The sequence below is a fragment of the Rhinolophus sinicus genome, chromosome 6 (assembly GCF_057876585.1).
Source record: "Rhinolophus sinicus isolate RSI-liver-muscle chromosome 6, RSI-T2T, whole genome shotgun sequence".
In the NCBI taxonomy this organism is placed as follows: domain Eukaryota; kingdom Metazoa; phylum Chordata; class Mammalia; order Chiroptera; family Rhinolophidae; genus Rhinolophus; species Rhinolophus sinicus.
Window position 1 is genome coordinate 68,637,929 of NC_142506.1, and position 12,386 is coordinate 68,650,314.

The 12,386-nt window shown below is 60.2% G+C and overlaps 1 protein-coding gene across 1 annotated transcript; it reads right to left on the reverse strand.

Moving 5' to 3' along the window:
- Positions 1-337: 337 nt before the first annotated feature.
- On the reverse strand, positions 338-12,289 carry ASCL5 (achaete-scute family bHLH transcription factor 5). Its single transcript, XM_019750870.3, has 2 exons — positions 4,251-12,289; positions 338-2,133 (listed from the first exon to the last, which is right to left on the reverse strand). The coding sequence occupies exon 2, from the start codon at positions 1,704-1,706 to the stop codon at positions 1,197-1,199; it is 510 nt and encodes a 169-aa protein (XP_019606429.1). The 5' UTR covers positions 1,707-2,133; positions 4,251-12,289; the 3' UTR covers positions 338-1,196.
- Between the last annotated feature and the right edge of the window lie 97 nt (positions 12,290-12,386).

Below are 12,386 nucleotides of genomic sequence, written 5' to 3' on the forward strand. Positions count from 1 at the left end.
AGTCACGTCCCACCGCAGCACCTGCAGCTAGCAGGCCAGAACTCCCCCCACCCTCACCCCACCCCACAGTGAACCCCTGTACACGGGGTGGAGGCCCCCAGAAGAACCTGGAATGTGCCCCCCTTGGGGACACTGCACCTGCCACTCTGAGCAGTGACTGCTTTGTATTCCCTGCCCCCTAACCCTGAGGGTCGAGTGCTTTCTCCCTGGGACTCTGGCCCCTCCCACACTGTCCCTGGATGTCATATGCTGAGCTCTGTAAATGGTAGTTGAGTGTAAGAGCTAACAGGACACCTTACCCACCTCGCGATAAGTGCGGGCCAACATTATCCAGGAATCACACAACTCAACAAATCTTTTATTTGGGCCCTTGGCACAGACGGCGCCACTGTACCCATTCGGTCCTGCCGCCCACAGAGGGGCACAGGATGAGGTGGGAAAACGCAGTCCTCACCCAAACTGGGGAAAAAACGAGGAAAAGTCCTCAGGGGGAGTGGGGAAGCGGGGTGATCGCCCACCATCACGGACCCAGGGGGTGCCACCAGAGGGCGCCACCAGTGCGCACACAACGCCTCTTTCCAAGTCTGTCGGTCCAGTCCCGCAATTGCATGCAGAAGCCCGCCTCCTCGTCCCGCTCTGGGCTCCGCTCCTGGGGTGGGCGGAGGGGCGGGGGGCAAGCAAACTCCCGAAGAGGCCGTTGGTATGTGAGGCCACCGCGTGGCGGCCCCGGCGGTGCGCGTCCCGAACCAAAGCGCGGCTGGCCTTCTGGAGACTCGCAGACCAAGGGCTGCGCCTGTGGCCACGGAGGACCACGCAGGGCACCGCCGCCCGCTGTGCACAACCAGAGGCTGGGCCTCAGCTTTCCCCGGCGCGGAGCCGAAGCTGATTCGGAGCCAGACCCCCCCAGATGACCGTCCTGGCCGGCCGGCCTTCCGGCGACCTGCAGGGCGCGGCACGCGCTGGAGCTTCCCCCAGGGCCTGCGCCCCGCTGCACTCGCCGGATGCCTCGGTCTGTACTGGCCACTGGCAACCCTTGCCCTGCACCTCCGCCCAGGTGGCAGGGAGGAGGCCGGCGGTGGGGCGGGGAAGGATGGTTCGCAGACGTGGAGCGCCGCGCATCTCTGAGTGTCCGGGCCCGCGCCGCCCCGCAGTGACCCGAGGCGCTGTCGGCAGTGGGGCGTCCTTGCGCAGCCGGATCACTGGCTGGATTCTTCCGACTCCAAGCCGGGCGAGGAGGAGAAGCGGGGGTGCTCCGGCGGCTGGGCGTCGCTGGGGCGTTCAGACCCGGGGCCGTCGGGGGCGGCGCGCAGCAGCTCCTGCAGGTGCCGGATGTAGCGGATCGCGGCGCGCAGCGTCTCCACCTTGCTCAGCCGCCGCTCGGCCAGCGCGCCGGGCAGGTGGCCTCGGAGGCGCGCGTAGCCCTCGTTGACACAGCGCACGCGCTGCCGCTCGCGCTCGTTGCGCTTCTGGATGAAAGCTGGCTCGAAGGGACCGTCGTAGCCCCCGAGGGCGCCTGGCCCCGGCGCGCAGGGGAACAGGCCGGCGTAGGCGGCGGCTGGGCCGGGGAACAGCAAGAAGGGCATGGCGCCCGAGGGCTCCGCTGGCAGGGGCGCTGGCCCGGAAGGGGGCGCGGCGCCCAACTGCATGCCACAGGGGTGCCCCGCGGGTCCCCGGTCCACCAGCCCCCGGCAGAAGTGCCCGTCCATGGTGCCACGGCCCTCCCTGAGTCGCCCCCGCTCGGGGTCTGCGCGTGCCCACCACGGGGACGAGTCACATCGCCAGCAGCAGCTCTGGGCTTCCAGGACTGCTTAGGGCTTCTCTTCACTCTTTCCGCTGGCTCCTGCCATTCCCCTAACGCGCGCCATCGCTCCGGATTCGGGTGGCTCCGGGCAGAGGCTCGGCGCAAGCACGACCCCGGGCCAGTGACCTCATCCGTCGGCCATGCTCCCGCGACACACCTGGCAGCGCCTCGCCTGCAGCCCCGCGAGGGCGCCTCCCGCGGGTGCTAACCGTGAGGCTCCGTGCTGGGGCCACGGTGCCTGGGCCTTGTTCCTCACGGCCTTGGGGACCCCAGGCCGCCTGGGGGGTCAGGAACTGCCGTTCCAGCTCCGCAGAGGGTCCCCGGGAACGTTTCTAAAGAAGAGGAGAGAGGACATATGGGTTAGGAAAGGCCTGGTATGCTGGCCCCTGTGTCACCTCCACCCCCACACCGGACTGCAGGTGTGGTGAGGGGAGGCCGCTGCCTGCTGCAGACAAGACGCCAGAGCAGGGTTCCAATCCCGCATTCCCACTTCCTGGTTGGACTGCCTCTGAGTCGTGGTTTCCACACAGGGAGAGAATTAAAACACCCCTCACAGGACATTAATAATATATGAGAACCAAATGAGAAAAAATATACCCCAAACAACTCCTGGGCCTGGCTTAGGAACAGCGTGGATGATATCATTTTCCTTGAGTGGGGATGAGTCTTATCACTGATACCTTCCTGGACCTGCCATCCAAGGAGCTCAGAGACCAATTATTGGGTCAGCAGAAGAAATGCAGTGGTGACCACAGCCCGCCAAGGGGTCTCACACTCCACTGGAGGACACGCATCTTTGATTCCAAGAACCTGTTGGGACGTTCACCGCCTTCTCTCTGCCGGGTGGAGAGGTGGGACCAGAGCACTCGGGTCCAGGACGCACCCCTCACAGCACCCTGGCTTCTGCTCGGGGGCACTGCACCGGAGTGTGTGTGCTTGTGCGGCTGGGCCCAGAGCCTGGCCTGCCCCGCGCGCGTGAAGACGCTCTCAGGTGCTGACTGAATAACCGAGGGCGGATTGGGCATCAAGGGCAGCCTGCCGCACACACAGCCCTGCCCAGACTCTAGGAAGCGGCTATCGCAGAAATCATTGGCCTGTGTTGAATGTAAATGCCACCAACCCTCATCAGCATGGGGTTACCGGGTCCACGTAGGTGTCATTTCCTCCAGGAATTCTCTGACCCTGCTTCCCTCTCTTGTGCGTGTCCACGATGTCCTGCAGAGGCCATCTGAGCACTTGTCACACTGCTGTTACTCTCCCCTCATGATGGAAAACCTGAGATTCACTGACTGAGGGGTGAGCAAGTGGGCACTGCATGCCCCGTGGACAGTGACGGACGGCTGGAGACCCGGGGCACTGGGCCAGGCCTCTCCACGGGACAGAAGGGGCCAGCTCTCTCCCGACAGGGAGGCTGGTCACAGGCTAATTCCCAACCGTCTCCTTCTGCACCTCCTGGGCTTTGTCCTTTTGCTGTCCCCGAGTCTGTTCCCAGCTAGCTCTGCCCTCCACGCGGAACGAAAACCAGGAAAAATCCACAGTGATTCTGACAGCATGGAGACTCACTCTGCTTTCAAGAGTGGAAGTAAGTGTGTGAAACATCGGGACAGACTCCCCTGCTCAACAGCCTTTGAGGGCTCCCCACTACCGTCCAAGGAAGGTTCTGGAAAATCTCTTCAAACAGACCCTCAGTTCCATCAGACCCAGGACACACAAAGTGTCCTGACCTTACCCCTGGGCTCCCACTGACCTGACTGGCCCGCGCGGTCCTCTCCACACCTCTGCTCCCCCAGTCCTGCCCTCACTGGGTGCCAGAGCCAGAGCTTTGCAGCTCCCAGCGTGGGCTTTCAAGGTTGTGTATCTCAAGCCTTCGGCCAGATTGGAGGCCACCAGAGGGCACAGCTTCGACTAAGGAGTGACGGCCCTCAGTGCCTCCCCCAGTGCTGGGCACATCCTGGGTGCTCACAATTTTTCACTAGCAGTGCTTGTTTGTTTGTTTGTTTTTTTGTAAAAATATGGGATTCAGACTGTACTGCCCACATAATCCCTATTTATAGTTGACTTAATTATTTAAATTTAATTTGATGGAGGTCTGAAGCTTTTATCTAACGACAATTTTAATAAATACAACTTAATGTTATTTGTGTGGATTCCATTTTCAAAATTTATTTCCCACACCTACTCATCAGAGCTGCCAACTATCATTTATGACGCACAAAGCACGGGGCCCTGACACCTCATTTGACTGCTACACCTTTCTTGTGAGGAGGTACTAAGGTCAGCCAGCTTTACAGGTGGGGACAGAGGCTCCTGAAGGTTAAGTTACTGGCCGAGGCCCACAGGTAGGAATCAGTAAATGGGAACCAAGCGCGCGGTCTTTCCCCCTTCGTCCCCCAGTACCCTCTTTGTGGCCTCACATGTGAACCAAAAGCTCAGCGGGGCTTGCACTGACCTAACAAACGTGTCCTGTTCAATGAGGGGGTGTCCCCGCAGGTTCAAGGCGTCTGCTGTTGCTGAGCTGCTGCTCTGGGGGGACAGGTCCCAGGTCACCTTGGAGCCGTGGGAAGAGAACGCCCCCTGGAGGATGTTCTCAGAAGGGCGGCCGTGGGGTTCTGTGGTGGGAAAGCAAGAATAGGGTGTCATCAGACTGAGTCCAGCACCAGGAGCTGCACCCCCTCCAACTTGATGAGGAGCTCCCTTGCCTGAGCTCAGGAAACGTGAGTAGTGGGACCCTCCCACTCAGAAGCCTGGCAAAATCTGGTCCCTCCACAGGTCGCCTGACTGGGCAGAACCGCTGGTCAACATCGCCACCGTGTGGCCCTGAGAAGCAATGGCAGCAGCAGATTGCTGGAATTCCAGGTGGGGACCTCAAGCCTTTGGACGTTTGAACCCTCGGTTAAAACTCCCCTTGGGGACAGTGGGAGTCCCCAGCTCTTCTGGGAAATTCGGGTGTTACTGAGTTCAGGTGTCACGGAATTACTGGTCGCTGGTACTGTCAGCGAGGCAGGGGCAGCCTCGGGAAGAGCTCCCAGAGGCTCTGAGGTCCTCGGATGGGGCTGTGAAAGACCTCAGACAGCACGTGCCGCCCCCGGCTTGCACAGGACACAGCGCTGCTGCCATGTCCAGCGGCTTCCCACAGCCACACAGTCCTGGAAGCAGTCCAAGAGGACATTTCCGTACACAAGGGCCTGATCTCTTCTCAAGTCTGAAGGAACAGTGGAGCCAAATCCCCAGTTCTCTGAGTCAGCTGAGTGTTCAGTGTCCGTCCTGCCACCGTCAATGTACCCGGCACCATCCCGAGAGGTCCCCTGGAAGCCGGCTGTGGGCTGCGCTCACAGACGACCAGCTCGAAGCCGTCCCCATTTGGTGGGGACAGTGCCCCCCCCACACCTCGCTCGCGCTCTCCTGCCTGCACACTCACAGCTGTCATCACAGCCCGGGCTGTCAGCACTGATGAGGTCCCCACCTTACAGGCGAGGAGGTGGAGGCTCAGAGAGGTGAAGCGACTTGCCCACGGTAGCACAGCTGGTACAGGCCACAGCCGAGTCAGACCCAGACATCTGGGCTCCTCACTAAGCACGACTCACTGTACACACGTGAGAGAGGGATGGAGAAAGTAGGGACACGCCGTGATGTGACCGCATTGCACTGTCCTCCCATCTCGGCTCTGCTGGCCGCCCAGGGCTGGGACAGCCCCGCGGGCCCGACCTACTCAGGGGCCAGCCTGATGCTCAAATGAGTCTGTTTGTAAAACCACAGTGTGAACTGTCGCGTTCCAGACAGTAAACAGGAAAGGAGTGTAATTGTGAGGGTCTGTGATCACCGTTTTGAAGCAACAGCCACGTCACGTGCTGTCCTCTGACTAAAGGGCCAGCGAGTCCTCTCCAGTGTCCTTTCAAGCCTGCAATGAACTTTGGGGGAATTCATTCTTGCATTTATCACCAGGGACCTAGACTTTCAGAAACAGTAACCCACTGGCTCAGGTGCCACCGAGAGCTGGGACTGCCGAGCCAGCCTGGACCAGAGGACAACAGCCACTGTGGGTATCAGGCTTCCTCCACGTCAGGCGCGTTCTACATGCCACACGTGTGTGTGCACACTCACATGCACTGTCGTGTAATCCTCACCACCAGGCACGCACTGTTATTGTCCTTATTTTACAGTTAGGAAAAACGAAGCACAGAGAGGGGAAGTAACTTTCCTAAGGTCACACAGCTGATACACGGTAAACTTGGATTCAAGAGAAACCAGGATGCACCTCGGGGCTGGCCAGGAATCATCATTCTGTCCACGGTGAGGTTTTCTAACAGCCCGAGAGATGTAGGAGAGAGAAACGCTGTTCCACGCATTGTTCCCTTAGTCACAAATGGGCCTCCGTCGTAGGCGGTTAGTATTTCGTGGGAAAAACCCTTGGGGACACAGGACATGCATGTGAGGTTTCCCAAGGCCCCTCCTGATCAGAGACTCAGAGGATCTGAGGTGGGAAGGGACGCCTGCCACAGGGCTTCGGGGACTTGGCCCCTCCTGGAGTGAACTAATGTTGCTTAGCTCTTGAAACGCGTCACACTGGGTGTCCCGATGGCAAAGGTGCCGTCAGCCCACTGTAGAGAGGAAGCTGGGGCTGTGAGAGCCTGCACCTGTGGCCAGATGGGACAGTGGGGCTGGCTTCTCAGGTCCCCACCCCAGGTCCCTCTCCTGGTGGCTGAGGTCCTCTCAGGTCCCTGCACATACAGGCTGTCATTGATTGTCCCATCCACCTCTTATTCCTACACTTAACCACATTTGAGAGTGAATGGGTGCTCTCTGCATCGTCAAAACTTGGCTGATGACCAGGGACTCTGGGGCCAGCCAAAGGGCTTTGGACCCTGGCTTAGCCACTATCCAGCTACAGGACTGTGAGCAAGACTGTTTTCTCTCCTGTGGGAGGGGGACAGTACCCACACTTACTTTGTGGGGACACCGCGCAGTGCAGGGACATGGTGAGTGCACGCATGCTGGCCTGCAGCTGACCGGGGTGCTCGGACCATGGCTCCTCCTGATGTGGAAGGTCAGGGGCCCCCCACTCTAGTCGCCCCCGCACAATCTCTCTGCGTGCACATAGCCAGACTCTTCTTCTAAGAAATTTCTTTGATCATGTGACTCCCCCACAAACAGTGCCATAAGTCCCTTGCCCGGCACCGAAGGTGCTCAGCAGTCTGTGGTCCTCCTGCCGCCCCCCGACTGCACCCCCAAATCAGCCCTCTGCTCCAGCGGGATGGCCTTCTCTCCCCACATCAGCCTCGGCCATCTCCCCACTAGGCCTGGAGCATCGGCCCTTCCCTGTCCCCAAGTCCTGCCCCTCCTTCCAGAACCCGCCTGGCCCTCTCCTGTCCCGTGCTTGGTCTCTCTGCACTGAAACCTAAGGCCTAGCGTTAGTCATGAGCTGTTTGGGGACGCTCTTTCTCGGGCTGTACCCTCACCTTGCCATTCACCTTGTCACACGTCAGCATCTTGCTCCCTCAAGGAGAATGGCAGGATCACGCCCCATGCATCTCAGCATCCTGCAGGGCCAGCCCTGCTCCTGACACACTAGATGTCCCCAAGAAGTAACCTAAAGGTAGAGGGGCCACTCAGCGGCTGAGCACGCAGTCACACATGTCACTGATCTGACCACAGACCATTTCGGTGAGGCGGGTGCGCTCACACCACGTCGTCTGTCTAATGTCCAAGGTGTCCCGAGCAGCTGCAGAGCGGTTTGGGCCTGAAGACACAAAACTTTTCTGCCCACGGTTCCCTCTGGCACAGAAGGGGAGGAAACACGATGTCTCGATGGGGACACGGTCTTGGCTCACGTCACAAGGCAGGAGACCACTATCCCCCCACGCTAACAACCCATTTCATCCCCTCGAGGTAACAGATGGGGAAACTGAGGCTCAGAGAGCCTCAGTCGTGTTTCTAGTGAATCGCAGGATTACCAACAAGAATGTCTGTGTAGTGGTCCACGCTGGACACCCATCTAAGCACGTCACGCACGTGGCTCCCACAGCAGTGCCACGAGGCTGACCCGTGTACCGGGGCTGGCACAGACCCACACAAGCAAATGGCTGGTGGTCACCCAGCTACTAAGTGATGGAGCTGGGATCTGACCCCCGTGGTCGGCTCCAGAGGCTGTGCCCCCACCCTCTGCCAGGCACCACTCGAGCCTGCCCCTCTGTTGCATGCAGGGTGAGGCTCTCCCCGCCTATACCTTTCTCATTTCGGCTCCTTTTCAACAAAGCCTCCTGGGAGAGCACACATTCCCTCTAAAATGTGGCTAAGTGCCAGATTTATACCCAGAAAAGCCACACGTTAGACTGCACACAGCAGGCGTCAGGCGTCAGGCCAAACCCAGTCTCAGTGGGCTCTCCAGTGGGCAAACCCACGGAGAAGTTCCCATGGGCGGCAATGCCCACGGCGGCCGGGCTCCCCTGCCTCCCCCAGCCAGCGGGAACTGGGCTGCTCACCCTCCTTTGGGAGGAAAGCCATCAGGTGACTAAGCCCCTGGGGAACCCGGCCTCACGTCCCCCAGCCACCACCTCCGTGGTTACCTTCTACGTTGGCTCCGCTGCTCTGCTCATGGCCACCTGTGGCTTGTGCCCGTCCAGGGTGGGGGACGGCGGGACCTCTGGGCTGCCTGCCCACCTCGGCGCCTCGCAGCCTCTGCCCAGCTTCCCGCCACGGCACCAGGAGCCAGGCACCAGGAGCCAGGCACACGTTACCTGATGGAGCTTCAAACGGCGACACACCCACCCAGAAGGGGAGGGCGGAGGGCGGAGGGGGCGCCTCTGATCTGGGATCGGCTCCCAGGAGGGGCGAGGGCCACTCCTGGTCTCCTGTGATTGGCCACCCGCAGCGCCTGCTGCCGCCAAGGGCAGGTGGAGGTGCTGGCCCCCAGGTGCTGCCCGGCTGAGGACCCAGGGTCGGGCGACACACCTAAGGTGGAAGCCTGTGCACTGAGCCGCCGACATGCTCCGGTGTCAGGACGAGACAGGGGCAGGGGGTACACCCTCAGGTTATGGGAAAACCTATCTCTGAGCAGCTCTGATGCTGCCACTTGGGGTGTCAGGGCTGCTGGGTGACCCTTGGGCCTCCAGGGCTGGATCGGGGACCAGGAGGCTGCAGCGGCGTGGGTCCACGTGGTGTCTGATCTCAGCAGCCCTGGCCCCGCCACACATCTCTTCTCACCCCCTCTGACCTGTGCGGAGACGGAAATCTACAGCTCACATAGCTTACAGATGTCATATCTGCAAGGGACCCAGGCCAGCAGCACTGTCCTCAGCTCCTGCCCAAATTCCTGCCCTTTCTGCACTTCCTGCTCCGCTAATGTGTTTTACATCTACTCACTTGCCGCCTTTTCACCGGCTCTTCACATTAGTGTCCACGAAATCCTGAAGGTCATGTGCTAACTACGTTTTTTCCTAATACTCATTAAAATAATGACGTGAATAAAAAGTATTCTTCCGGGCACTACCTGAAACCCCCTGCGTGTGTATACTGTGCTGTGGGAAACAACGGGCTGGGGTAACGTCCTCGCTCTGTGTGGAGAAGCTGAGGCGCAGGGACGCCAGGTGGGGACCGGGGCTCCTATCTTGCAGCTGGAGCCCTACCCTCCGCGTCCGCCGACACGAGGAGCCCAGCGCACTCAGGGTCAGCCTGCCTACAGCCTTTACTTCGGCTCAGCTCCACACCTGGGGCGTAGGGACACCAGTGACTAGACGGAGGGAGCCACCCGTCATGACCCCCCAGAGGTTCTGTGCGAACTTGAACAAGGGAGGGATTTAGCCGTGGGGTCCAGGTTTCCTGGCGTCCGGGGCCCCATCACACTGAGTGGGAGGTCCCTGTTCCATCTCCAGAGCCCTGACTGACAGCAGGGCTTAAGCTGGAACAGTAGCACGTCCTAGGTTTCTTCTAAGGCTTCACACATTAACTGGTGGTTGCTGACGACAGCACCCAGTACAGTGAGGAGACAGGCACGCGAGGCTTGGAAAAGCACCGGATGCCCAGCGAGTTAAGTGCAGTCAACAGGGGCTCCCGGGCGCCTCGACCACCCTGCTTTCCTAAACGGAGGGCTGGTCTTGGGGGTTTTGGTCCCAGCCCCCCTCATGGGCGCCACCACTTGACCACAACTGGGCCGTGCAGTTGTTAGGGACGCAGAGAGGGGCTCAGAGCGGACGGTTGCCAAAGGGCCAAGCAGGTTGCGGAGCCAGGTCCATCCCAGCCATCAGGCCCTCGTCCACCCGCCCCGCTGGCTGCCCAGAGCCTATAGGACTTGCCTGAGTGTGGAGAGCAAAGGCACAGGTCACTTCTCCCGGCCCTGCTCCCGCCTCAGTCCCCAGGGAGGAGAGGAAGTGTGGGGGGAGGGAAGGGGGAGCCTGAGACCAGGGCCGCCTGGCTGCCTGGGGGTCAGCCGTCCCCGCACCTCAGGCCAGCCCCGCCTGGGTGAGCACATATCCAGAGGGCCCCCTCCCACGGCCTTGCGCCGTCACTCCTGCCAGCTGGCTCTGGGGCTCCAGTCAGAGGGGCAGGCAGGTCATGGCCTTGAGGACTTCTGGGCCTCAAGAAGGACCTCGGGCTCAGGGAGCGGAGAGCCCGATGGCTCTGAAGGAGGCAGTGACATGACGTCTGGTGGCCCAGTGAGACGTGATGACGGTGTGGACGGGTGGTGCTGCAGGGGCGGAGGGGGCAGCAGGGACAGAGTCCTCGTGAGGACATGGGAACTGCAGGCGGGGAAGAACCTGCAGGTTTCTGGCTGGAACTTGGTGGGTGGTGGTACCACCAATTCAGATAAAGAACATGGAAGCCAATTAAAGATGAGTTTAGTTTGGGACACGCCCATTTCCACAGACTCTGTGGCAACTGGGGTGGGAGGGGTCCAGCTGAGAGCCAGATGGACAAGTCTGGAGCTCAGGATTGGGGCTGGGCTAGAGCCAGAGATTCTAGAACTAACCCCAGGAAACTACGAAGGAATAAGCTTCTGGGGAGAGTACTGTGACGTTCAAGTTTAGATGGAGTGGACTAGGATGTGAACGGGAGCCTGGGAACAGCAGGATGAGGGAGAAGTGAAGGGATGGACAGAGCGACAAGGTCACAGGAGCCCAGCAAGTTCACGAAGGAGGAAGGACCACGGTACGGTGTCCAATGTGGCAGAGGGGCCAGACATCCTCTGGTCCGGCCAACGTAGCCATCAGTGACCTTGCCTGCAGAGGGGGAAGGACGAAGTGGAAGGTGGAGGAGGGCGTGGAAACGAGTGGGAGATGCCACTACAGCCTGAGGCTCTTTGCAGAGCAGGAGACCTGAGCACATCAATAGGCTGAGAAGGACCAGCCGTGGGGCGAGGCTGAAGAGATGACACAGGTCCCAGGAGAAGGGATGGGTGGGTCGGCTCCAGACAGGAGGAACTTGCTACCCCAAGACCACAGCGAAGGTCAAGGTAAGTATGAAGGCAACTTTGCAGATGGGACAACTCAACTCCTAGGAGAAACTGAGAGATCACACCTACCTACTGGCCTCGATTTTCTTAAAGGAGCAAGGCGAGATTTTCCAGGGTCGGAGAAGGGAAGCCCTGAAGGTCACTCAGTGACCTCCACAAAGAGTAAGTCTCTAAAGACGAAGGCCAAAGGGCTCCGGGCCCATGAAGAGGGCGTGGGGTGGAGCGCACAGGTGCTGCTCAGTGCCCAGGAGCAGAGCCGAGCTGCCCATCATGACAGATACCATGGTCCACAGAAGCTTTCAGAGCAGTGTGGCACCAGCAGGTTGCCAGCGTGTGCCAGGTACATGAGGGTGGCAATGTCCTCCGTGCTGGTCCCTCTGCCCCCCATCTCATCTGTGACTCAAGGACCCAGCAGACTTCACGTTGGCTGCACACACCTGCTCAGGGTCCCACAACCAACTCAGCCCCTCGGCGGTGGTGTCCCTTTGTCCCTTCCTTGCTTCCAATGCCAACCTGTCTCTGCTGTTCCTGGAAGCCCCACCTGCATGTCACCCCCTCCCATCCCCTTCAGAACTTGCACTTGGCTCTGAACTTTGGCAAATCTTTGCAAATGGGCATCCTCGCCTCACCAAAAACGCCGCTTGGGGCTCCGCACAGAAGTTGCACACAGGGGTCCATTCCAACAGCCCTGAGGACAGTCAGACACACCGGTCCCTGTGGCCCCTTGTTTCTGCCTGGGCCCTGGACACGTCACACGATGGCCCCTGGAAGCCGGCACCCCCTCCTCCTGGGCAGCTGTTGCCCCTTTTCAGTGGGGGAAACGTGGGTTTTGCAGTGAGCACCATCTGCTCTGTCTGCGACACTGACAGCAGACATTGCTTGGAGTGTCAGGGGACTCTCCCAGGAAGACGAAACACTCAAGACAATCTCCACGGGCTGCTTACTCCTGGACCCGCGAGGAGCCGCACCCCCAGCCCGCCAGTGTCTCGCCTGTCAGGTGAGCGGGACCCCACTGTGGGCGCGGCCAGACTCACCAGGACTGTCCAGGCGCTACCTCCTGTCTGGGTCTGCCAAGGACAAGGCCCTGTCCCCTGTCTGGGACACGGCACTTACCAGGTCACGAGTGAAACAGTCGGTTCT